At 47.5% G+C, this 27,637-nt stretch overlaps 2 protein-coding genes across 2 annotated transcripts in view; one reads left to right on the top strand and one right to left on the bottom strand.

Annotated features, from left to right (window-relative positions):
* The window catches only part of DRAXIN (dorsal inhibitory axon guidance protein), a 47,844-nt gene extending 46,864 nt beyond the window's left edge, over nt 1–980 (bottom strand). Inside the window, exon 1 of the mRNA XM_066607463.1 lies at nt 337–980. The gene's annotated coding sequence lies outside the window, so the exon portion shown is untranslated. The remainder of the gene's footprint in view (nt 1–336) is intronic.
* A 9,307-nt stretch (nt 981–10,287) lies between these two features.
* On the top strand, nt 10,288–27,344 carry MAD2L2 (mitotic arrest deficient 2 like 2). The gene is made up of 9 exons (XM_066607462.1): nt 10,288–10,362; nt 11,024–11,071; nt 13,592–13,710; nt 17,752–17,823; nt 17,964–18,064; nt 18,472–18,566; nt 21,779–21,852; nt 22,246–22,338; nt 22,961–27,344. The coding sequence occupies exons 2-9, from the start codon at nt 11,032–11,034 to the stop codon at nt 23,000–23,002; spliced, it is 636 nt and encodes a 211-aa protein (XP_066463559.1). The 5' UTR covers nt 10,288–10,362; nt 11,024–11,031; the 3' UTR covers nt 23,003–27,344.
* Nucleotides 27,345–27,637: the final 293 nt, after the last annotated feature.

Genomic DNA, 27,637 nt, shown 5'->3' with positions numbered 1-27,637 from the left:
AGCTTTGCCCATATTAAACAAGAAGGATAATACTTAAGATGTCTAGGAGCCTCCCCACCCCCTTCTGTACAAAAGGCAGAAGGATTGCAACAGAAGAGAGAGATCATTGCTACAGTATACAAGCAAGAAGTAATATACCAGTAGAGTGAACTAAATGTTAAATGCCCATAGAGGATGGGGGTATACTACTTATGCCAGGCACTGTCTGTGGGAAGAGGGGAGCTGGGAATTTGGAAGTGCAAAGCACAAATGTTACTGAGGAGTTAGGAAATAAGATATATACAAAAAAGGCAAAGCCAGAGCAATGCAATGTATACACAGGGATGGAAGACTCACCAGACCCCGGAGCTCCTCTGACTCTTCTTCTGTCTTCTCTTCCTTGTCTACCTGTCTTGAGCTCCACTAAAATCCTCTCCAGCATCAGCAGGGGAGATGAGGGGAGAGATGTAGGAGGGGCAGGGAGGAGTGGAGGAGGAGGATGGAGCGAACATGGGGGGATCTGAATCCTAAAGTATCAGCAGCAGGTACCCAGGTGCAAGGGGAGGCAATAGTGATGCAGAGTTCAAAAGAGTTCATGACACTGCACTGACAATTGTCACCATAGGGAAAGAGAAACTTGTCCCAAGAACTCACACTCTGCATTGTTAAACTAAGGTAATGTAGATGGATACAGGGAGTTATTGATGTGCAGACTGGGGATACATTGATATCGATCTACCTGCATATAATGTATTATTATATACAGATAGATAGATCACAATCTCAACCTGTGTTCTCCTCCGCTGTTATGAAGAGAGAATGAGAAAGGAGCAAACAAAGGATGGAATGTGCAGGAAGAAAACAAAAGATGACAACATCTGGATCGTGCTGCTCCTCTGTCATCCTATAAGCCCTGAAGTTTCTGGGTGGGAGGCTGGGGGTCAGCACATCTGGACAGCGACCTATAGGCCCCTAAGCCTGGACCCCCTGGGGAAGGGGGTAATATCTCCCCAAGCTGAGCAGGCAATTAAATACTAGGCAGAGGCACAAGAGGTGGAGCTGACCAGTGACCTGATCTGTGCCCCCTGCTAACATTTAAGACTGCAACTAATATATATGGCTTCTTATCTGCTTTTTCAGGAATGCCATCTTCACTCTCTGCCTTATCAGGAAGCAATTTCCATGCCCTGTCTATAACAAGAATGCCAATTCACAGTCTGCCATATCAGGAATGCTATCTTTAAGCCTTGCCTTAACAGAAATACCATCTTCACCCTCTGCCTTATTAGGAAGCAATCTTCATGCTCTGCCTTATTAGGAATGCCATCTTTATATTCTAAAATGTCCAAAATCATGTAGCAGCACCTTGGGGTAAATCCCTGTAAATTCTGTGTTCCAGAAGAGCGCATTAAAGTATGTTCACTTTTGCAGCCATTTTTTATTTCACCAATACATGTACTGTGAAGGCTCACTGCATTAGGAACAACTGGCTTATGACATCTTGTGATGGCTGCATCAAAATCTGCTGTCAGATAATGTGCTGACCTGTCCTCTGCGCAGCAGAAGGCAACATTTGGCAGTCATGGGTAAACATGGTGACTTGAGTGACTTTGACTGCAGATTGTTGCTCCCAGATGTGTGGTGCCAGTATTTCTGAAATAGTCATGTTATCAAGTGTGTACCAAGAGAGGTTGAACCATGGACAGACATCCGACAGAAGATCACATAGCGGCAGGCCACTTGTGATTGATCCTAGAGGCAAATGTCAGGTGACACATCTGGCATCTCAGCAACGCGGTGCCACAGTGGACCAACTAACTGAGCAGTACAATAGTGGGGAAGGTAGAGAAACCACGCGGTATACCTTGTGTCAACTGGGGTTCAGTAGCCAACAAGGGTGTCCCTGATTATCCTACACCATCACCAACAGTGCCTTGCATGGGCCCATGAAAGACGTTGGACACATGGCAGAAGGTCATCTGGAGTAATAAGCCCTGTTTCCTGCTGAACCGTCTGGATAGCCAGGTTCACAGCACAAAGCCGTATCCAATGGGTGCACCACTGGAGTTTAGCAGGCGAGTGGGCGCAGTGTTGTGCTGCGGTGAGCATTTTTCTGGCATGGCCCAGCACCGTTGGTCATACCACAATCCTTGAATGGTGAACCTGTTCACTGACCATCTGCAGCCATATCGTCAGCAAGTCTTCCCCAACTAGAGTGCCATCTCTTAATAGGACAAGGCTCCATGTCATTGAGTTCAGATCACTAGGGAGTGCTTTGATAAGCACAACAGTGAATTCTCCACACTGCTTTGTCCCTCAAACTCACCGGACTGTAACTCCATTGCACATGTTTGGGATCTACTGGAAAGGGTTGTAAGATCTACTCTCACTTATCTGCAAAATGTTCACCAGTGACGGAGCTGCTGCAGCGGGCGCGGGGCGGGTTGAGTATAGAGCATGTTCACACCTTGTGGAATGTGTGCCCTGACGCCTGAACGACATGATTGCCCAAGTAGGTGAACCAACCTGTTATTGAATAGATGTTCCTAATGCAGTAATTGTTCAGTGTACAGTAAATAATAAAACTAATTTGCACAGAATCTTGATTAGGCCTCATTCGAATGGGCAGTATTCATTTCCATTGTTGTGCTCCATTATAGAAGCAGAACAATGAAAGTGATGGCACTGCTAGATCACTCATAAGCCAGATACCAATGGCATTTAGAGGGCACCATTGACTGTAATAGAGTCTGTCAGATTCCCATCATTGTGATTTCAACATTTTACCAGACTAGACCGTGCAGCATTGTTACATTATTTTGTCTGTCTTTTTTTTTTTTACCAGATCTGTGATGATCGCTCTAACATAGATTGTGGACTTAGCCTTAAAAATTTGGATAGAACAAGCACTTGTGTCACCTCACCAGTCTTTCTTCTTAGACTCCAAGGTCTTGCAAGCAAAGCCCTCACTCCTATTGTTCAGACTGTCTTTAAGTTAAATATTGCATGTAATGCCATATTTGTCTATGTTCCGGAAAATGTTGATGCTATATTAATTAAGATTTATTAAAAGCAACTTGGCACATACTCTAATTATGGACAGTGTGTGCACATGCATGCAATGAACAGAGAGTTCATTGCAGCCAGTAACTGCTTTGTGAGCAGACTGCGATGGAACTGGGGGGCAGGCGAGTATGAAAGTCACATCCCTAGACTCAGCGCCCCCTATCTGATGAGTTTATGGAGCTCATGGGACATGACGGGCTCCTTTTAAACATCTCCCTACAGTTATCACATGTGCTGACATCTAGTGGCCAAATAGACTACATTACAGGCTGGTCTAAAAACAGAATCTCAATTTTTAGTCTTCTAGGGTGTGTTCCCATATAGCTGATTTAGTGCGGATTTTGTTGCAGATCTGCAGCATATTTCACCACAATTTGCAGCAAAATCCACAAAAAATCATCTACATGTGAACGCACCTCATGGTGGATTCACATTTCTTCAGCAGGTCCCCACCCAAATTTACTTCAAAATCCACACAAGAGGCGACCATGCTTACCTGTCCGGGTCTTCTTTTTTTTTGTATTGCGGATGTGTGCAGAAGTGCCAGCCGGCGCACATGCGCAGTACAGATTTTTTTTTTAAATCTCCTACTCTTCCTGCGGAATCTGCGGGCCACTCTCAGTGTCAACTGCAGATGAGCTGCGGATCAGATGGCTTTCATTAACTTGAATAGAAGCAGTCTGTGTGGGAGTCGCACCAAAATGGAGCATGCTGTGATTTGTTTCCGCATGCAGAATCCAGAAAACAAATCCGCATGTGTAAATTGAAGTGCAGACACCCATGCTTCCCTATGGGCGGCTTGAAATGCAGATCTGCCGCGCGGATTCCACAAATCAAATCCGCCCGTGGACCTGGGGCCTAAGTCTACTGTAGTTATGGCTCAGCTGTTTCCATAATTCGCTTAGACTAGACTGGAAAGAGCCTTGGTCACAAATCTATCTCTTACTGGAATGGGTGGCCGGGCATCTGTTTCCCTGATAGGTGCAGTCCAAAGGGTCCCCATTCTACCAGCCACAAGTCTTACACAAGTCTTACATGGGGAAACCCTTTAATAATCACCAGAGATATAATCTGAATCTCCAAGGCCCCAATGCTAAATCCGTAACAGGGCCCCTTGTGCCAGTTATAGGAATGGGATTGAACCGCAGTATCACATACAGCCACAACTGTATGTATGGCGCTGTCTCTGCTGATTCACAAAGGTAGAGGGAGTTAGGCCAAACAAAATCAAATACTGATGGCTTATACCTAAATCCAGGGAACCCCTCGTAAAGTTCTAGACTGCACCGTCTGGTCCCCTTTTCCTACTGTGAAGAGTGGTGGTGGAATGGCTGATTCCAGGTGTTTGTGTGCCCTGCGGGGACAGTCAACGTGGACCTCCTGTCTCCCGGCTTGATATCTGGAACAAGTGTCCCTGTTACCTCAGCCATGAGAACTTCCAGGTCTCTCAGTCGCTAATATCGGGGGACGTCAGTGTAATAGAAAGGCTTCGCTCCCATTGAAATCAACGGGAGAGATGCCCCATATTACACTGCCAGCTCCTTATTATGGTCAGAGCCAGAAGTATAATACGAGGCATCGCTCCCATTTCAGCGGGGCCGGGCGTCCGCATTGGTGTTCAGGGCCAGGAGTGTTATAGCCGGCTTCACCCCATTGAAATCAATGGAAGCAATGCCTCCTATTACACTTCCGTCTCCGACCCCAATGACGACGGCCGGCCAGCTTCACTGAAATCCCATGCGGTGGACTCCCAGCACTCAACTATTGATGACCTATACTGACGAGTGTATTACATGAGGATGGTTACAGCACTGCCATGGTGCTCCTCTGACTCCTAGTAATCCAAGATATATGCCAAAGATGGGGGATGCCAATGACAATCGGACGCAGCTCCTCTGATGAAAGAGGACGCTGACATGCCTTCTGTTTAAGGAAGAAACATAAAAATTTGTCTAAGCGCATGAGATCCGGCAGTCACATCTGTGATCTGCTTCTGGGACCCCACCACCATGGCTGCCATTACAGCAGTCCTCACATTACTGAATGACGGATCCGTTCTGCTAGTCGGGCCGTACTCACACGGGCGAGGGCAAATGTGTTTAGTGAATAACTGACATGTTCCGTGTCCATTTTTTCTCTGCTCGGAACTTCCTGGCTCTTCCTTTCATGTGGTTGCCATAGCAACCTGAATATAAAACGCATCGCAGTCGCATGAGCATCATATACAAATTAAACCGCATGCGATCGCCATGTGGGGTTTTTTCACACTCCCATAGAAAATAATGGGCGATTCCTGTAGAATCACACAAAAATAGGACACGCAGCAATGTTTCCAACTTAGACTATCAGGCTGAGAGAAAGATGGCTTGTGTGAATTAACCCATTTAGGTGTATGAGCCATTTACCCATGCGAGTTCTGTCCTTCACAGAATCAGACAAAACTCGCGGCGAAACCGCTTGCTCGCTTAGGCTAATTTCACATGGCCGAGTGCGATATGAGGCAGTGAATCCCGCCCTCATATCACGCTCCCCACCATGTGAATTCCCCACGGATGCGAGGCGTTTTCATGGCAAAACAGCCTTGCATCACTTCAGAAAAGAAGCCATCCTGAAAACAACGGCTGTGGCGATGCGAAACACGCACGAGATAGAACATGCCGCGATTTGGCTCCCGCAACGCGATGCCATTCAGGAAAACATCGCTCATGTGTATGACCCTATTCATATGAATGGGGTTCATATTTGTGCGTCCCAAAATGCAGAACTCTCACACGATTTTCTCACCCGCGTGAAGCCGGCCTGGCGTGGCGATACCTCGCTCTGCTGAGGGTATAGTAGCTGCCAACGGTGCAGTTGTACATGAGTCCTGGTACCTCAGGGGGCTTACAAGCTCTGTCGGGGCCCTGTTGCATTAGCTACAAGTTACCCCTCTGGCTCGCCACAATTGTAATTAGTCCCTGTGGAGACCATAGGCGGCCATATTGGTCATCACCCACAACAACATAACTGATAAAAAACTGAATCAATTTCAACCAGCTTGACAGAAAACAACTTTAAAAAAAAACATTCTTTTGGGGGAAGGGAAGAGACAACTTCTGGCTTATCGAGGGGACGTTAAGGTCTGGGGGACATGAAATGCTATAGCCAGTGCTATATCTGGCCGCAGTGTATTACTCAGGAATGATGACCACAATCATCAAATCCCAGTGGCGGAGTTTTCATTTAAAGCTATTTTTGCTGGACGGAGTAATGACTGACTACAAGACGAGCAGGACATCTGTCTGCCTGGGTTACCATAGCAACGGCGCATTTCCCTTGTTAAGTGGGCGTGGTGGGACCGCTGACCGGCGCTTCACGTCTAATTTTAGCAATATTTACTAACATGTTTCATAGACAAAAAGCCGAAGAAAATACCTGCACAGCATTCCCTGCCACTGTATCACACATAGTAGGCTTAGATACACCAGTATATTGTGGCTCCATGACATGTTTCGCACAGGATAGTCTTGGATACACCAGAACATTGTGCTTCTTCGAGACAGTATCACACATGATGGGCTCAGATACACCAGTACATTCCAGAATTCCAAAGACAGCATTACACAATAGGCTTAGATACCCCAATACATTCCGGATCTGTAACTTCATATACCAGATGATGAGCTTAGATACATCACTTTGAGACAGTATCACATATGTTAGTCTTAGATACCTCTATGAATTCCAGTTCACTCATCACTGGCTTAGATACATTAGGACATTACAGTTCTCCAAGACAGTATCACACACTAAAAGTTTAGATACTTCAGTACGTTCTGGTTCTGTGATACATTATCATACATGATAGGCTTAGATACACCACTACATTGCAGAATTCCAAGGACACAATTATGCAATAAGCTTAGATACACCAAGACAATCTGAATCTGTAAGACTGTATAACAAATGGTGGGCTTGGATACACCAGCTCTTCCAGCCAGGACCACATACGTTAGACTCAGAAACCTCTGGGTTTTTCAGTTCTGTGAGACAGCATCCCAGATAAAAGGCTTAGATACACCCGGGCACTGTAGTTCTCTTGAGACTGTCCTATACGAGATATGCTTAAATACATCTGTACATTCCAGTTCCATGAGAAGTATCACACATCAGAGGCTTAGATACATCAAGACACTGCAGTTAAGACAGTATCATACACTAAAGGCTAGGATACCCAAGTACATTCCAGATCTTAGTATCGCATATGATAGACCTGGAATGAACTGATGTAGCTAAGCCTATCATGTGTGATACTGCCAAATAGGCTTAGATACATCAGTACATTCCAGATCCCTGAGTTAGCATCATACACAATTATTTAGTTGCCAACAAATTCAGAGTCAGAGCGGACCCGTCTGCCGCTGTATGCGGGGACTACAGTTCCCAGGACACGCCCATAGCACATGTAGGCTGGGTTCACACGGGACGGAATTGCCGCGGAAATTCCATGCAGAATTTCTGTGCGGAAAATCCGCCCGTGGCTACTAATCCCGGGATTAGCCAGCAATGTTGATGAGTTTTTGCAAAAATCTCGTCCACATGGGGCGGCCAATCCGTCGCAGCAAAGGCGGGCAGACCCGGAGATGCAACGCGGAATTGACAGCCGCAGCATGTCAATTCTTTTTTTTTTCCGTTGCGCCCTCTCCTCTCTAGGGGAGAGAAAGCCGCAACGAAATGCCGGTGGCTGAACTGCTCCAGAACGCACATCAAAATGCTGCAGGTTTTGAAGCCACGGCTCTTCCGCGGAAATCTTGCGGTTTTTCGGTGCCGTCATGTGGGAACCCAGCCGGGTTCCCACGAGACGGATTTGCTGCGGAAATTCCATGCGGAATTTCTGTGCGACAAATCTGTACACGGAGCCTATTTTCGTGATTAGCCAGCCATGTGGATGAGATTTTGCAAAAATCTCGTCCACATAAGGCGGCCAATCCGTCGTGGCAAAGCTGGGCGGAACTGGCAATGCAGCGCAAAATTGACAGCCGCAGGATGGCAATTCTTTCTTTTTTCCGTTGCGGCTTCACTCCTCCGGGTTCCCACAGGGCGTAATTCCGCCAGAAATCTCGCGGTTTGGCCGCAGCCAAAAAACGCAAGATTTCCACCTGGAAAGTGCTGCTTCAAAGCCTGCGGCACTTAGCTGCGGGTTTTGGAGCGGCTTGGACGCACGCTTTTCCGTTGTGAACGGCTTTTTCATAGAGGAGAGCGCGGCCGCAACGGGAAAAAAAAATTGACATGGTGCAGCCGGGGAATCTGCACTGCCGACTTTGACCCGACGGATCGGCCATCCCGTGGCTGGCAAACCCCGGGATTGGCAGCCGCAGGTGGATTTGCCGCAGCCGAATTCCGGACATGATTTCTGCGATAAATCTGCCCTGTGTGAACCCAGCCTTATGGGGAGAGAAAGCCACAACAGAATGCTGGCGGCCCAACGGCTCCAAAACCTGCAGTGAAATGCAGTGGGTTTTAAAGCTGCGGCTCTCCTGCGGAAATCTCTCAGCTTTTCGGTGCGGGAAAGCTGCGACATTTCCGTCCCGTGGGAACCCAGCGGTTCCCCAGTAGGGTTCGGCGGGCATATTAACTTTTTCCACCCCACTTCTGCCCTAATCAGCAATTCCAGCAACCTGGTTGGTTGTTTGGGTTGGCTGAGATGTGCACCTGAAGCATGTGTTGAGCCGTCAGTGGCTGTGATCAGAGCTCGGTGCTCATGTTTGTGCAGTACATATGGTGTGTTGTGTGAATATGGTGCATATTAGCATGTGGCGTGTTATGTGGCGCATATTAGCGTGTGGATATGTGTGTATGCAGGTATGTGTGTTAGGCTACGGCGTGGTGGTGTACTAGTATGTGCTCATGGGTGTATGTAGTTTGCGTGTATGTGTTGTGTTAGTGTTTTTATACAGTACATGTGGTGTGATTGTGTGTATGTGGTGTGCAGTGTAGCCAGAGCATATAGGCGTGTGTCTGCGGTATGTGTGATGTACTAGCATGTGGTTGTGTGCATTCAGTACGTTGAAGCATGTGTAGGCTGTGTTGTGCAAGTGCATGGTCCTGTTTATGCAGTACGTGTGCTGTGTGTATATGGCACATATTTGTGTGCGCGCACGATGCAGATTAGCGCATGGGTTTGAGCACACGCAATGCATATTAGAGCATCCACGCGGTGCATATCAGCGAGTGTGTGTGCAATGCATATTAGCGCGTTTGAGCGCACATATTAGCACGTGTTTGCATGCGCACATTAGCGTGAGTTTGTGCGCGCATTTTAGCGTGTGTATATTAGCATGCATATGTTTGTGCGCACGGTGCATATTAGCGTGCGGGGTGCATATTAGGGTGTTACGCGCGTGGAGTGCATGTTAGCATGTGGTTGTGTGCTAATGTGCGCATGCAAACACACGTGCTAATATGCACACTCAAACATGCGCTAATATGCAGTGCGTGTGCTTAAACCCATGCGCTAATACGCAGTGCGCACACACAAATATGTGCCATATACACACAGCACTCGTACTGCATAAACAGGACCATGCACTTGCACAACACATACACAGCCTACACATGCTTCAATGTACTAAATACACACAAACACATACTAGTACACAACACATACCGCATACACACGACCACCCATACACAGAGAAACACACGCCTATATGCTCTGGCTACACCACACGCAGCCTACACATGCTAATATGTAAAACACACACACGACCACACTACATGTACTGTATAATAACACTAACACAGCACATACACGCAAACTACATACACCCATGACCACATGCTAGCAAACCACCATGCTGTAGCTCAACACACATACCTGCATACACACATATCCACACACTAATATGCACCACATGTATTGCATAAACATGAGCACCGAGCCCCGATCACTGCACTGACGGCTCAGCACGGGCTTCACGTGCACATCTCTGTAACTCTATCCTCTTGCACAACCAGCGGCACTAGGAGCTGCAAGTGCTAAGAACTGAGAGGGGGCATGTATCTATATTCCACAACACTTCTGCTCGATTCACAACCTGATTGGTTGTTTAGGTTGGCTGATTCACAGTGATTGGTTGTTTGGGGTGGCGGATTCACAGTGATTGGTTGTTTGGGTTGGCTGATTCACAGTGATTGGTTGTTTGGGTTGAATCGAGCAGAAGTGTTGTGGAATATCTATATATGCGACAGGGGGCGGTGCGTTTGGTGTGACGTCATTATTGTGCGACTGGTCGGTGTGGATCAGCGGCAGCAGAGAGGAGGGTGTGCGGCGCACAGGTGTGTATTCAGCAATGTTGTCTTGATAAGGGGCTGTATAGCTTTACTATCGCGATATATTACACAAGCCATGAGCCATCAGCTTTCCCCATAATGATGTATCTCTGTCTTCTCCTCTCCCCTATTGAGTGCATTGATGACATTTCCCTTCTGCATCAGATCCGTGCTTGTATTCCAGGATATGCCCTCAATGTGTGATCAGCTGGCAGGGTCCTCTAAGCCCCCCAGTGGTCAGCAGCTCCTGACATGTATTCCCTTCCTTCCTGGCCCGGCAGCCATGATCACTGCTGACTACAGAGAGGTTTTCTGAGACTAATCAGCTCCCCCATAGAAGTCTCCTTCTGAGCTTTGCTTCTGGTGCTGAGTTACCACTATAGTGACCTCACATCACGCGACTGCAGCGGCCATTCGCTGCCGCGGGTCACATCGCAGTGTTGTGCCAAGATCTGTACAGTGAGGTGGTAATATGCTGCAGTACAGAAGAGGGGCTCTTATGTGCAGAACATCTCTGCAACGTAACAAGCCGTGGAGCCGGGCTGGAGACCCATCCTGACCTAGATGTAAACAATGAGGCTTCTGCTCACTGACAGCAAGCAGTTATCCTGTGAAGCTTTTGTGTCTTATTTCTACTCTTCTGTAAAACTTTGTCCTTTCTTCACAGATGGAACAATGACCACAATCACTCGGCAAGACCTGAACTTCGGGCAGGGTAGGTGCAGGCCGCTCGTCTGGTCCCATGTACAAGTATGGATGTGCCCTGTTACACGGCACCTGTAGACTGCTATGGCTGATCCGCTACATTTGTCTGCACTTTAATGCCATGCTAGGCTGTGTTCACACGGGGTGGATTTTCTGTGCACCCCCTCTGCATGGACAATTTACAGTAGCAACAAAGTGCAAAAACAAATAATAGTGTCAAAACCAAATAGTGCTGCTTTTGACAATGAATTCTTGCTTCAGATGCTCTGCTGCAAATTCCACCCCATGTGAACATAGCCTTACAGCATATTCTCCTTACAGGCACCATATGATGACACATGGAGTGCCTGTAGGTCCGTCTGTCTGGGTGTTTTATAATGCCGTAAAGCACACGTCAAACACAAGGCTCGCAGGGCGAATCCCGACAACCGTGCAGCACCCTAATGGGCAGTCCCGTCACCCAGCAAGCAAATCTGATCCAGCGGCAGTCTGTAACTGATGACCTCTCCACCCCGCTCCCGGTGTTTGCGTGCATCGTCCTGTACGCACCACAGATGCTAAGGGGAGGGGTTATCGGTCATAAAATCACTGCCACTGGTTGAGTGGAATGCCTGTTAGGTTGCTGCATAGCCAGAGGCCAGTGGGGGGCCGCTATTGCTACTGGGGCCAGTGGGGGGGGGGGGGCGCTATTGCTACTGGGGCCAGTGGGGGGGGGGGGCGCTATTGCTACTGGGGCCAGTGGGGGGGGGGGGGCGCTATTGCTACTGGGGCCAGTGGGGGGGGGGGGGCGCTATTGCTACTGGGGCCAGTGGGGGGGGGGGGCGCTATTGCTACTGGGGCCAGTGGGGGGGGGGGGGGGGCCGCTATTGCTACTGGGGCCAGTGGGGGGGGGGGGCGCTATTGCTACTGGGGCCAGTGGGGGGGGGGGGGCCGCTATTGCTACTGGGGCCAGTGGGGGGGGGGCCGCTATTGCTACTGGGGCCAGTGGGGGGGGGGGGGCGCTATTGCTACTGGGGCCAGTGGGGGGGGGGGCCGCTATTGCTACTGGGGCCAGTGGGGGGGGGGCCGCTATTGCTACTGGGGCCAGTGGGGGGGGGCCGCTATTGCTACTGGGGCCAGTGGGGGGGGGGCCGCTATTGCTACTGGGGCCAGTGGGGGGGGGCCGCTATTGCTACTGGGGCCAGTGGGGGGGGGGCCGCTATTGCTACTGGGGCCAGTGGGTGGGGGGGGCCGCTATTGCTACTGGTGCCAGTGGGGGGGGGGGGGCCGCTATTGCTACTGGGGCCAGTGGGGGGGGGGGGCCGCTATTGCTACTGGGGCCAGTGGGGGGGGGGGGGGCCGCTATTGCTACTGGGGCCAGTGGGGGGGGGGGGGCCGCTATTGCTACTGGGGCCAGTGGGGGGGGGGCCGCTATTGCTACTGGGGCCAGTGGGGGGGGGGGCCGCTATTGCTACTGGGGCCAGTGGGGGGGGGCCGCTATTGCTACTGGGGCCAGTGGGGGGGGGGCCGCTATTGCTACTGGGGCCAGTGGGGGGGGGGGCCGCTATTGCTACTGGGGCCAGTGGGGGGGGGGGGCCGCTATTGCTACTGGTGCCAGTGGGTGGGGGGGGCCGCTATTGCTACTGGTGCCAGTGGGGGGGGGGGGGGCCGCTATTGCTACTGGGGCCAGTGGGGGGGGGGGGGCCGCTATTGCTACTGGGGCCAGTGGGGGGGGGGGGCCGCTATTGCTACTGGGGCCAGTGGGGGGGGGGGGGCCGCTATTGCTACTGGGGCCAGTGGGGGGGGGGGCCGCTATTGCTACTGGGGCCAGTGGGGGGGGGGGCCGCTATTGCTACTGGGGCCAGTGGGGGGGGGGCGCTATTGCTACTGGGGCCAGTGGGGGGGGGCCGCTATTGCTACTGGGGCCAGTGGGGGGGGGGCCGCTATTGCTACTGGGGCCAGTGGGGGGGGGGGCGCTGTTACTATGCAGTCAATCAATTACAATTGACCCTTTGAAGGCAACCATATGGCTGATGTGGCCCTTGGTAAATAATGAGTTTGACACCCCTGCTGTATCGGTCTGTTTGGTGTCAGATACTGACCGCCATATAACACAGGACCCTTTTACATGGATTGATTATCGTTCAGGTAATCATTAGATTGTGCAAAACTAAACGATAAACATGGCCATCGATTAAACCACGAACAATGATTTATTCACTTATTGTTCATTTTTCAATTTACGCTGGTGTGCAACGGGCTGTCAATCATCTATGAAAAACTGCCTGTTTACTTTCAATGGAGACAGCCGGCCGGGAGATATCTCTGGCGCACTCCGCCTCTATTCAGTGAGTGATATCGCTCCTATGTGAAAGCACTGGAGCCATAATCTTTGTGACTACTGTCAGGCTCTTGACTGTTGTTCTGTGTAAAAGGACCCTCAATTGATTTGCAATGCACAACTCCAGGAAAGCTGGGTTATTGGGGTAGATGCTTATTGGGGTTAATAATATGCTGACTGTTAACGACTGGCCATTATTACTCTCCCCAGTGGTGGCAGACATATTGTGTGAGTTTCTGGAGGTGGCCGTGCATCTAATCCTGTACGTCCGAGAAGTCTATCCCATTGGGATCTTCCAGAAGAGGAAGAAGTACAATGTCCCAGTGCAGGTAGTCGTCCTCGTGGTTGTCAGTGTTCTGTGGCACGCTGAGTGCTGTCACCTTGAACTTGTGGTCAGTGTAATTATTCTCGTCCCTTCCAGCATCATATAGATTGTGCTTTTAATTACATTGATTTTCAATGAGTCATTTACATCTCGAGTCCTGCGGCCACAGGAAGCCTTCTAATCATTGCTTAACTCAACAAATCATGGCTCAATCTGGGCGCTCCAGGATAATCGGGAAGTGCCCAAAGCCGGGAATTGTTCTGCAATAATAGAAGCTTCCGTATATATGTGTCGGCGAAATCCACACTTGCTGCTCTTGTCCTTCATGCCAGGATTTTGTTATGTAGCGATCCCTTACCCGTATACCCTGCGTCACTGCTGCAGCCAGCCGCTGGACTCTGCTGTATGCTCCATGAGACCTCTGATGCCAGTGATTGAGGAAGGACAGTGTTCCCGTGGTGTGCCCTTAGACCTCTTTGTATGCACCCACTGATGGATGATGTGCGGAGGTACAGATCACCCGTCACTGCGCTGGTGGCTGCTTGCAGGTTTTTCTGCCCCATTTTACACGCACCAATTGTCACTTGAATGAACAAACAAATTAATGACTTTTTTGCTTTCAAATGCTGAGCGTTTCCGTGTAAAGATAACCCTCGCCATTTCCCTCCATCGCTGTGTAAACACTGTATATATTGTATATGTTGTTTGCTCAGCTGGGTGTGTGTTTATGAGAAGAATTTCTGGGTGGAAGGTTTTTAAGAAAAGCCATTGTCTACCGCAGCATGAGTCATTGTGTTTAACACGGCAAACAATCACCCCTGACCTCAAGGCGTTTGAAAGACTGATTGAATGCTGTTTAAGCTTAACGACAAACGAACAAACTAACTACTATTCTTATGTAGGCTGAAACTGAGCGCTAAATGAAAGTGAACGAATAGCGCACGATGGCTGCGCGTTTACATGTAATGATTATCGCTGACTTTCTCTCGTTTGAACGTATTTTGAGCGATAATCGTTGCGTGTAAAGGGGCCCACTATCCAGTCAGTCACACAACAATGTATAGAGGTGCACTGGGCTGCTCCCTGACGTGGGCGTTATTGGAGTTCACACCACCTCACCATAATAGTCTTTAGAGTCAGGAGAACCAGTTGTCTCATGTCTACTTGTGCAGTGCACGTGGGGTGACAGAGCCTCCATGTAGGAAGTGCAGTTCTATCCGCTCCAGATAAACAGACGTTTAGTTAAATGGTGGCTGCTTTTCCCTGCTGTGAGTTTTCTTGAAGGATTGTTCTCCCTGAGGGTGGTGCCCTGTGAGGTAACGCTCCCCTGAGGGTGGCGCCCTGTGAGGTAACGCTCCCCTGAGGGTGGCGCCCTGTGAGGTAACGCTCCCCTGAGGGTGGCGCCCTGTGAGGTAACGCTCCCCTGAGGGTGGCGCCCTGTGAGGTAACGCTCCCCTGAGGGTGGCGCCCTGTGAGGTAACGCTCCCCTGAGGGTGGCGCCCTGTGAGGTAACGCTCCCCTGAGGGTGGCGCCCTGTGAGGTAACGCTCCCCTGAGGGTGGCGCCCTGTGAGGTAACGCTCCCCTGAGGGTGGCGCCCTGTGAGGTAACGCTCCCCTGAGGGTGGCGCCCTGTGAGGTAACGCTCCCCTGAGGGTGGCGCCCTGTGAGGTAACGCTCCCCTGAGGGTGGCGCCCTGTGAGGTATTCTTGTCTGAGGTAACTAAAGCTTCTTTTACACTGGGTGATTATCGCCCGAGAAATCGCTGGAAGCGGTGAATTTGGGCAGTAGTTACCGTCCTGTATCCACGCGGGCACCAACAGGGCACTCAGCAATTTCTTGCTCACTTGGTTTTTAGCTCCTCTAAGAACCAAGTGACTATTGGTCTGTGTAAGCAGGCGGTGGTTCATCTCTGATTGATGCTCGCCTGTGTGCAGTGAATGGAGGCGGCTGGCTGAAAGATCTCTGGCCGCCTGGACTCCATTCTCTGAACAACCATTGCTCCTGTGACAGTGCACGAGGTATAGTCGGTGGGATGGTTGTTGGGCACTTATGCCCCCAACAGTCCTCCTTAGGCCTCATGTCCACGGGGAAAATCAGATCCGCTGCAGATTCTCCATGTAGAATCTGCAGCGGGTCCCTCCTGCCCCGCGGACATGAGCGCTGAAAATAAGAATTTAAAAGCATTTACCTATCCGTAGCGGGCGGAGAAGGTCAGCTGTTCCTCACGGCCGGATCTTCATTTTCGGCCGGCGGATGAATTCGTCACGCCGGCGGCACGTCGCCGACGTGCCGCGCGCACGCGCCGGGCACATCCGCCGAGCCGAAGCAAGAAATATCCGGCCGTGAGGAAGAGAAGACCTTCAGCGCCCGCTCCGGGTGAGTAATTCTTTTAAATTCCTATTTTTGGTCTCCCGCGGATCCGGACGGCTTCCATAGGCTTCAATAGAAGCCCGCGGGAGCCGTCCCCGCGGGAGACCCGCATGAAAATGGAGCATGGTCCGGATTTTTTCATGCTCCATTTTTTTTAAAATCTCTTTTATTGACGATCCGCGGGTATTTATCTACCCCGCGGGTGGTCAATGCATCCCTATGGGGTGCGGATCCGCGGGCAGAAGAAGAGTTAAAATCCGCTGCGGATTTTAATTCTTATTTTGCCCGTGGACATGAGCCCTTAGTAAAGGTACCTTGAGGTCTGTCTTCTGAGGTAACTATACATGTCGTTGCGTTTTTTTCCTCCCCTTGGCTCCTCCCCATTGCCTAGCTCTGATTGACTAACTATGTGAGGGAGCATAAAACAGCTGATAAGGGTGGTTTCACACCTGAGGCAGGGGTTCCACTCAAGGAGCAGGAAAGAAGAATCCCCGTCCACAGACCGAACCCAACAGCGCTGGACAGACTCTGTTGACTATAATGGGGTCCGCCCGCTTTGCGCCAGCTGCCCGGCTATTGGACGGAAGAATAAGCACTGCATGCAATTCTTTTTCTTCCGGTATTTTCAGCCGGATCTGTCGCGGCACCTCCGAGCGTCTGTATGTTACAATACAGTACTGAATACACACCAGGTGATATAACATTACTGCAAACGTTAGAACAGAACACAGTTTTGGGGTACCAGACCCCTATTTCCGTGTATCACACAGTCACCTAGGATATTTTGGCCTGTCGGGGCTGCAGCCGAGTAAACAACGCCTGCCGGGGAGGACAGCGGCGGAGACATTGTCGCGGTAGGGGGTAAAGCTGATGGGCTTAGCTGCTCTTTATTATTTTAGCACAGGTCTTGGCTTTGGGTGTTTTCTGTGATTTGAGGATTGTCCTGCGCTTTATATTCTCCTCGGAGTCTTGCATTGCTCATTGTAAACAAGCCTATTACATAAGGGATAGAGGGGAGCGCAGCTCTTGACTATGACTATATAAATGCTGCCAGGACTTATTGAGAGGGCGCCATTCCCACTACACGCAGGCAGCCCGTTTGTCCCCTTTCTTCCCCAGTTATAGATTTTTACATGAAAATGATTGATTATGTCAATAGTGGAATGTGCCAGGGGGTTTAATGACTGGAATGTCAAAGGGATGTCCAGCTATGGGGTGAAAAAGCGACTACTTCTAAATGTTTACTGCTACTTGTTCTCTTCAGTGTCGGCTTTATCTCTTTGTGTTTAAAGCTCTGCTATATTCTAACACTGCTATAATCAATGACTCCAGTTTAGTTGCATTGGAATCTGACATAATCCGAACTCCACCTCCTGTTTTATTAGAGATTCCAGCTGCTGATCTGTTGCACCCTTATGCTTTACACTGCAGCTCTGCACCATGAAGAGACATCTATGAGCAGAGACTTCTCCATCTGCTAAAATTCTCTGTTTGCGCAAGGCAATGTATGCAAGCTGCATTACAGCAACTATAGAATGATTATAAATTACAAGAAAAGATAGTCTAAGAAACCCATAGGAACTGGACATGTCGCTCGCCGCCCTGCAGTACAGTAACTAGTTCCCTCAGCTAGATGGGGAGTCGTAACATGTAACTAGTGTTTTTCTGCCTGTAGATGTCCTGTCACCCTGAATTAAACCGCTACATCCAGGACACCCTGCACTGCGTGAAGCCTCTCATAGAGAAGGTGAGCCGCGCACATTTCTCTTGTTACTGGGGACTGCCTGCTTATATTTAGCTCCTCTGACAGGCGACTGCGCCATAGGTGGCCTTCACCTTCCGTCAGGTCAGTCCGTCCTTGAGCCTCATGTTTTTTGCTATTTTCAGAATGATGTGGAGAAGGTGGTCGTCGTGATCTTGGATAAAGAGCACCACCCGGTGGAGAGATTTGTCTTTGAAATCGCACAACCCCCTCTGCTGTCCATCAGGTAATAGAGGCATCCTGAAAGACATTCCTGTGTTGGAATCTGAACGACTGCTGGCAATCACTGGAGTCTGCCATAATTCATGCAGCCTAACTCACATTACCTTGTAGTGAGAGGGCCCTGCCTTCCATTATAGTCCCCTTCAATTAAAGCACCACTTTACAAAATGTAGGGCAATTCTTCTCCTGTATGATGGAACCGACGAAAGTGATGATTTTCACTAGGGACTGTGACTACATTGGCCGTCCAGCGTATTATGTTGGGGATACATCCATTACCAATAGAAGCCTTTCTTGTGCCACGAGGGGAATCCATTTTTGAGCAATACAGGATCTGGGTCCAAGCTGGGGATTCATCATACTCTCACGTAGTAATAGATATTGACGCAGTCCTTGTTCTTCTCTCTACAGCTCTGACTCGCTGCTTTCTCATGTGGAGCAGTTACTGCGGGCATTCATTCTCAAAATCAGTGTTTGCGATGCTGTCCTGGAAAACAACCCTCCTGGTAATATATCCCATAGATGAGAGAAATGACAAAGCATGAGATCACTGCACAGCCTGCTCTGATATTTAAGGACATGTCACTTTTTTATTTTTACTTCTCCACATTCCAACATCCATAACTTTTTTTTCTTTCTTCCACTGTTTACCTTGTGGCCTAATTGACATGAACAAGCACAACAGTTTCAAATTAATGTTGTTTGTTTTTTTTTTTTATTCTAGTTGACTGCCTTTCCTGCTGCCACATTCAGAGAGCCATAACTTTTTTTTTTTTCATTGAATTCTGGAATTATTTTTATTCTTTTACTAGCTTACCCGTCGCGCATTAAATAATCGAGTTGGGGCCCATTAACTTTTCCTATTTATGACATGAAATTTGGCACGGGCATTGATTATGTCATAAATAGGAAAAGCTAATGGGTCCCAACTCGATTATTTAATTCTAAGCGCCAAAGAATTAGCGTCCAAATTTTACGTACAGAATCTAATTCTCTCACTTCCCGATGTAATAAAAAACTTGAAATTTTGCACGAGCCTTGATTAAGTTTTTATGACATCGGGAAGTGAGAGAATTAGATTCCGTACGTAAAATTTGGACACTAATTCTTTTGCGCTTAGAATTGAATAATCGAGTTGGGACCCATTAACTTTTCCTATTTATGACATCAATGCTCGTGCCAAATTTCATGTTTCTACGACATCGGGAAGTGAGAGAATTGGTGGCAATGATGGAAATCGAACGATCTGTGGGGGGGGCGTAACTGTCGACGCACGCCATTTATCATAGGATAGCTGTACTATGCCTATAATCTTCCCAGGAGTGTACTCAACAACTTCCCAAAGTTTCATGGCGCTCGGATGAATGGTGTAGTAGCGCATAAAGGACAAACACACACACACACAGACAGACATACATTCAATTTTATATATATAGATATAGATGTTAACTGTGCAGGAAAAATGTTAGGCTGGGTTCACACAGGGCTGATTTGCCGCGGTTTTTCCGTTGCGGTTTTGCTGCAGAAGAACTGCTTCTGCGGCAAAACCGCTTCAAAGGTTAATTTGGGCTTGCGTATTTTGCTGCGGATTTTCGTGCGGAAAAATCTGCAAGCGTTTTTTTCCGCAGCGGTTTTTTACTTTTGTCGCGTATTTGGTGCGGTTTTGGCTGTGTCCATAGAGGTCTATGGACAAAAAAGCGCTGCGGAAACGACCAAAGAATGAACATGCTGCATCTTTTAAAACCGCAACGCAGTTGCATTTCCGCACTGCGGCTGTGCGGAAAAAATCCGTCCTGTGAGAACAGCTTTTTGGCAAATCTCATTTGTGCTGCATTGCACTGCAAACGCAGCGGTTTTGCCGCAGTGCGGATATGCAACGGCAATCCGCAGCAAAACCGCGGCAAATCCGCCCTGTGTGACCCCAGCCTAAAGTGTTAGGCTAGATGCACTCTTGCAATAAAAAACAAAAAGTCAGCTACGTCAGTTTTTCATGCATTCGCAGCTCCACATGGCCTCCATAGTCAGTGTGTCAGTTTTTTTTTGTTTTTTTTTTTCCCTGATCGCCTTTTTTTTTTTTTTTTTTTTTTTTTTTTTACATCCACAAAGAAACTGAAACAAGCCCAATTCCTTTCTTTTAAAAAAGAGATGGCACACAGACTGCAATTTCTAATATGTTCACTTCCAGAATAAAGTATGTTCCATTGTTTTTGTTTTTTTTCTATATTTGTTTAAATTTTTTTTTTATACAGTATTTTAGTCCCACAAGTGAATTTAAGCAAGGATTGCTTTGCTTGCACGAAAAAAAATACAGGCAGTCTCATTACTTTTCAGTCAGCCCTCATATTGCATTGCAGTACTTGTGTCCAACTGTGTATTATTAGTCTTATACTGACAGGCAACCTATTAGGGCTCATGTCCACGGGCAAAAGAAGAATTAAAATCCGCAGCAGATTTTGACTCTTCTTCTGCCCGCGGATCCGCATCCCATAGGGATGCATTGACCACCCGCGGGTAGATAAATACCCGCGGATCGTCAATAAAAGGGATTTTTAAAAAAATGGAGCATGAAAAAATCAGGACCATGCTCCATTTTCGTGCGGGTCTCCCGCAGGGACGGCTCCCGCGGGCTTCTATTGAAGCCTATGGAAGCCGTCCGGATCCGCGGGAGACCTAAAATAGGAATTTAAAAGAATTTACTATCCGGAGCGGGCGGGGAAGGTCTTCTCTTCCTCACGGCCGGATCTTTCTTGCTTCGGCTCGGCGGATGTGCCCGGCGCATGCGCGCGGCACGTCGGCGACGTGCCGCCGGCGTGACGAGTTCATCCGCCGGCCGAAAAAGAAGATCCGGCCGTGAGGAAGAGAAGACTTTCCCCGCCCGCTTCGGATAGTAAATTCTTTTAAATTCCTATTTTCAGCGCTCATGTCCGCGGGGCAGGAGGGACCCGCTGCAGATTCTCCATGTAGAATCCGTAGCGGGCCTGATTTTCCCCGTGGACATGAGGCCTTAGGGCTTGATAGCAATGTGCATGTCTGCCTAAGGGTGCCTACCCACTTGCGATTTTTTTTCCTGTGATGATTTGCGTTTTTTCTCAAGAGCAATTAGTACAGAATGTGTTCTTGCCCATCTGGGTTTTTTCTCCGTTTCGTGGGGTTTTTTCACATAGGAACTGTTAGTTGCATATGTCTCCTTATTTTTCTCTTAATGCACCCATGATTGTCAATGGAGGGCTGCAAAAAACGCTGCGAAAAACACGCGAAAACGCCGCGTTTTTCACGCGTGAAAATCGGCAACGCAAGTGGGTAGGCGCCCTAACAGAGCGGAGTGCTGGAGAACACGCATGCACAGTCAGGTTTCTGCATACTGGTCATTGCAGAGTTGCCATTAGTAATAACGTTCAACCATATTTGTCAGGAAGGAATGGAGCCTCTGTAGTAACATGGCAGTACAACTGAGAAGACTCCTCCTGCAGGGGAAGTAAGAAGGGACTATAATTGTCAGCTGCCAGAGGGGAAGGGAGACTGATTTTTGTTTAGAATCCACCCCAATCAGCAGAAATTAGTGACCGCACCAAGATGGATGCATGGATGTGATTTATATAGCATTCTACTTATTTGAAACCTACAAAATGTGTCAGTTTGACTAATATTGGAGTTGGAAGGGAGGGGTAATTGGCATGATTCTAACTCGGCACACTCATCAATTCATTGCTTTTTTCAGGATGCACATTTACTTTACTTGTTCACACAAGAGAAGCGGCTACAAGGAACATGGAGAAGATTCAGGTTATAAAGGTAACGCAGCAGTGCCGGATGGTACAGGCTTATCTAAGCATTCATTACTTGAAATGGTCACATGTCTGCATGTGAAGTGTTTTATAGCGATGCACGGGAAATTGTATACATAAATCACACTAGTACTTTACAGTAAAATTCCAGTACTCCAGCAACCATTGATACTGAAATTCTGTTATTCTGGCATATAGCAATATTAGTCCCATGCTGGATGTACAACTGTATAAGCTCCTGGACCTCAAACTAGAGACATAACATAAGATGGACTTTTGTCCCAAGGCCTATACAGCAAGGAAAGCCAGTGCAACAGTGCTCATCCCATTAGTATTGGACTGATACACTGCAGCAATGACCTTTTTTACGTATCTTGGTGACGTTCTTCTTTCGCTCTAGGATTTCCCCTGGATTCTGGCTGATGAACAGGATGTACATATGCAGGAGCCACGCCTGATACCTCTCAAAACGATGACCTCTGATATATTAAAGGTCAGTAGCCTTACACACAATTCACTTAATGTTAGGCAGTTCATAGAGGTTATGACTCGTGCCCTTCCATTCCCGCTTCCTGTCTCTATGTGCAACTACTATTTCCTGAGACTATCAGGGAAGTTGTATTTGGTATAGAACATTTTCTCCTATTTTCTGGTGTTTAAACCCAAATGCATCCATAAGAATGTCATGTTTGCTCAATTTTCACTTGGGTTGCATGAACTCTAAATACGGTCCTGCTCCTGTCCCCTGCAAAAGTGCCTAGAATGCACATATAAGCATCAGAAATGGAGCATGGAAGTGGGTGGCCTGCTCTGATGACTTGTGCTTTTTCTCGTGAAGTTCTCGCCTCAACTGGTTAGAGCTGTTTTTGAGGAAATTACACAATTTTAGCCTAGTGGTTTATGACTAATCAGTGTATATCTCCTTATCGGCCAGAAGTCCGGAAAATTGAAAACATTAGATTTGAGACAGAGACCTTGCCCAATGCAAAACCTGTACTAAGAGCTCCACAACTGATTAATATGGCACAGGGGCATTTAAGCATCCTCGGGCTCCAGGGTCTCTTTTACTTGTACATCACATCCTCCATAATCATGGATTCCTCTTTGTTTTACAGATGCAGCTTTATGTAGAAGAAAGGGCCCATAAAAGCACTTAACATCCAGGAGGAGAGCAGTCTTATCCCAGCATGGTGGACTCATGATTGTCACCTGACCAGGCGGTGGTATATGGCGCTTCACCCTCTATGGCTTGTGCCTGCAGGGTCATTAATATGATACTATTCCACCTGTGCAGACCGGACGTTAAGGTGACAGCCATTCTATACTCTGCTGCTAGGTCCAGATTTAACATTGCAGGAAAGATGACCCCAGACTGATCTGTGTCGTTCATGGTAACTGTTGTAAATAGTTTACGGGTTAATACTCTGAATTACAACGATACTTTGTTTCTTTTTTACAAACATGTTCATTAAATATAAAAAACAAATACTAGATCTGACACCATGAATGTGTGATGGAGTAAGGCAAGCCAAGGTGTGGGCTCGCCTCCTGAGATGGAGAAAGCTCCCGTTTGCAGGGAATTTTCTAATATATTACCAGAATTGCTCCCTTTGAGTCAACGGGGATCCCACAATGGTTATGCTGCAAATGCTGAATCCCACTTACAGCACGCTGCGTTCTCTGAAGGGACACCTCGTAATGGGGAATTGTATTAGTAACTATTCATTTGTCATAATGTGTCTCCAGATCAGAGCAAAGGTTTTCTTTGGAAGTTGTGTTGTAAGTGCTTGTTTTAGTTGAAATAGATTTTCATTTATGATAGATGCACTGAAGGAGCTGAGGCGGATTGGCTGAGTAGAATTACCTGATCTCCACCACAAGGCTGAGAGAAATCTGCAGTACTATGAGGTCTCAATCAAGAATTTGGGAGGCTGTACAGTTGTTGTTATGTCCTCTAGTTTAGTTCTATGAGGGCGACTGGTAGATGTACCTAATATAGAGATCTGGTTTTGTGACATTCACTTCAAAACGCATAAACCCCATTTAGAATTTATCAACATTAAAAGGCACTTTGTAAATACATTGTATTATACTCCAGAGCTGCACTCACTATTCTGCTGATAGTCTTATTCTGTACTTATTTAGAGTCACTTGATTATGAAGTAGGAAAAGCTCTTTCTTCCTTATAGGAGCACAAATTGGTTGTTAGTAAAGTTGGACTGACTGCTTAGTTTTCCTCTGTTCTCTTCTTTCCTGCAGCTTATCAGCTAACACATGGCCAGATGAAAGCTTATCTTTGTTGTGGTTATAAATTAGCTGACAAAGTGCAGCAGAGTAGAGATAAGGGCTGAAAACTAACGGGCCATTTACACCTAAAGATTATCACTTAAAATTCGTTCAAACGACAATCGTTCCGTGTAAACGCTCAGCGCTTCACATAGAAGGTGATGCGCTGAGCATGAACCCAGCAATCCAGAAGTGAAGTCTGTCTAAGCATTCACTAACAACCTTAGCGGTGACGTCGGCACTTGTGCAGTTGTATAGCCGACCATTGCCATCAGTCTAGCACACTGAAAAAAAATCCCCCACCCCCAAAAGTGTCCTCACCCTTTAAACCCTGCATTATCATAAAATAACCCACTTACCATAAAGAAGGGAAAAGATAATAATCTTCTAAGAGTGTTCTATAGTCTCACTGCTCTTACAGTAAAGAACCCCCTTGTCACAGTCCTGAGTATAAACAGATGATGGGAGAGATCTCTGTACTGACCCCTGATATATTTATACATAGTTATTATGTCGCCCCCCCCCCCCCCCTCCAGCCGGCTTTTTTTCTAAACTAAATAACCCCAATTTTGATAGCCTTTCTGGGTATTTTAGTCAGCCCATTCCATTATTAGTTTAGTAATAAGGAAAATAGTAATTCTAGGTAAACACAGGAAGTGTCTAAACAGAAAGTAAAAGTTTTTTTTTCTTCCTTGGAAAGTAATTGCACAAGCAGTTTATACTGACAAGCTCGGTCATTCTGGAGGGTAAATCTACAGCCATGGGGAAAGTAAATACGTATTTTAGTATGGGTTGTGGCCGGATGTACAGGAAATAGATGTGTGAAGGACAGAGCTCATAATACTAATGATGCATCGTATTCATGCCTCCAGATGGCCACCAGCATGGAGAGTACTAGAGGGCTGATACTGATGTTCATGAGGCTTGATTTCCTGCTCCCCGAACCTTAATGACAGTATTTCGGCAGTTCACTGTCCTTGCATTCTTCCCTAAAACCACCTTGTTTGGGTTAATGAACGGAAACTTCTTTCATGATCTAGAAATGAAGACAATCCTGTTAGCGCAGCCAAGTATAGTGACCACATGTCCGGGATGAAAAATACAGCAAAATTCTGCTAACTTGGAACACTGTAGTCTGGTATTCTTGCTTCTGGCGTCAGGGTAGTGGCAAGCAGGTAATTAATTTGGAATGTCCAATAATCCAGCATCTCTGTTCCGAGGATGCTGGTTTATTGAAATGTAATGTGCCCCCTAGCTTTGGTTATTTCCAGGAGAGAAAAGGTGGCAGGTTACTGGAGAAGATATAAATAATTAATTTTTTTAAATTTTAGATCTCAAAACAAGTACAATTTCCAGAAAGTGTAAAAAATAAAAAAAACGAATTTGATATCTTAAGCACTTTAACCCTGAACGGCCAGAGGTTGGGTGTCTTACAGAGAACCTATCACTGACACTACAAAGAGAAGTCATTGTAGAATTTCTTACATTAAATAGGTTTTTACAGGCATCCTCTAGGAGCTAATCTGACACGGATCTAGTGATCCGTGTCAAACTGGGACACCGGGTCCACCAGTAAAACTCATCCTGGTGGTCTACTGTACAGCTGCATGCCAATGGTATTTGATCCCCATTAACCATTGCATTTTCCATACACTTCGGTGGAGATGTGGCTGCACACAAGCACAGCCACCTTTCCACTGAAGTACATGAAGAATACAGTGGATAAGAAGGGTAGACCACGCACTCTCACAATAGGTGAAGATACCAGAGGTAGCATTTATAGCATACCCAGTGAAAGGTATGGTTACATGTCGCTGTAAGGGAGTGTAGCCATGATGTTGTTTATTTCATCATGATGTGACCTTGTGATATCTGTGCCTTCAATATGGATCCTAGCGCTTAGAGGACTAAAGCATATATAACAGGGGTCTCTGAGTATGTCTACTTTTCCTTTAATCTCCTGTGATCTGTGGTCAGTTTCTGGGCAGAGAAATTGCGCAAGCTTCAGTGAGAGACGGAAGGAGACAGCAGAGATGGCAGCTGAGCAGAATGCGTAGAGACTGTATTCTAGACAAAGAAAAGCAACAGCCTAAGACGAGGCGGCTGGTGAACTGTGGTGAACTGAAGTATAGTGGTCTCCAGTAATCTGTGCTGGGAGTGCAAGGCTGTGAGGGAGCATATTGCAGAACAGAGGTCTATAACCAGAGGGACCACCGCTGAGACCACTACAGAGAGAGACACACAATTTTGCAGCTCGTTGGGTCCGAAATCTATGGACAAGATTTCGGGAGTCTTCACGCCCACATCGCCGCACAGAGCACTTCAATAGGTCATAAGTGATGGTTGGTCTCAAAAGCCCAATGTGCACAACTGCTTAAAGGAGATGTCCCGAGGCAGCAAGTGGGTCTATACACTTCTGTATGGCCATAATAATGCACTTTGTAATGTACATTGTGCATTAATTATGAGCCATACAGAAGTTATAAGAAGTTTTATACGTACCTGCTCCGTTGCTAGCGTCCTCGTCTCCATGGAGCCGACTAATTTTTGGCCTCCGATGGCCAAATTAGCCGCGCTTGCGCAGTCCGGGTCTTCAGCTTTCTTCTATGGAGCCGCTCGTGCCAGAGAGCGGCTCCGTGTAGCTCCGCCCCGTCACGTGCCGATTCCAGCCAATCAGGAGGCTGGAATCGGCAGTGGACCGCACAGAAGAGCTGCGGTCCACGAAGGTAGAAGATCCCGGCGGCCATCTTCAGCGGTAAGTATTGAAGTCACCGGACCGCCGGGATTCAGGTAAGCGCTGTGCGGGTGGTTTTTTTAACCCCTGCATCGGGGTTGTCTCGCGCCGAACGGGGGGGGGGTTTAAAAAAAAAAAAACCCGTTTCGGCGCGGGACATCTCCTTTAAGGATTATTGAGCGTAAACCTATTATATCACATATTTAGGGAAAGATACTAAAGCTTCTCTGTTCATTATTCAAAGACATTTCTTTGTGAGTCTTTAACAACGTTATACTCTTCCCTTAAGAACTATTTTCTGTAAGAACTTACATTTTCCTACAGACTGTGTGACAAGTCTCTATTGTTGGGTTAAACCAAAAAAAGGTTTGGTACGGTGTTAGGCAGTAAAGTGTGATTGTTCTCAGTAAGAGAAACCAAGTAATCTTGTAGATCTGATGCCTTTTAATGGCTAACAAAAATACATGATACAGTAAGCTTTCGGATCTTCTGTTGATCCTTACTCAGGCTGAAATGGAATTGGTTTGGATGGGGCACATATATAATATAGAAATGCAGAGAGGACACCCCTCTTGATTGAAATACAAATGTTCACACACAGAAATTTGAGACTGTTTTGCACTCAAAACTTAAAACAACAGACACACTGAGCTGAGGCATAAATACTTAATCAGTCCATTGAGCTCAGGAATGTGACAGTTTTATGAATTTGGGAGTACAAATTTATTGCCATGTTTGATACCCTCAAGAATGGAATGAACCTCAGCCTTGG

This window comes from Eleutherodactylus coqui, chromosome 6, assembly GCF_035609145.1.
Source record: "Eleutherodactylus coqui strain aEleCoq1 chromosome 6, aEleCoq1.hap1, whole genome shotgun sequence".
NCBI lineage: Eukaryota > Metazoa > Chordata > Amphibia > Anura > Eleutherodactylidae > Eleutherodactylus > Eleutherodactylus coqui.
The sequence above is the reverse complement of the archived record's forward strand: the minus strand, read 5'-3'. Positions and strand labels throughout refer to the sequence as shown.

Coding starts and splice junctions, on each gene's coding strand:
- MAD2L2 (XM_066607462.1), top strand. CDS start 11,032: ATGACCACAATCACTCGGCAAGACCTGAACTTCGGGCAGG. Junction 18,065..18,471: donor CCCCCTCTGCTGTCCATCAG/GTAATAGAGGCA, acceptor TTCTCTCTACAG/CTCTGACTCGCTGCTTTCTC. Junction 21,853..22,245: donor AGAAGATTCAGGTTATAAAG/GTAACGCAGCAG, acceptor CTTTCGCTCTAG/GATTTCCCCTGGATTCTGGC.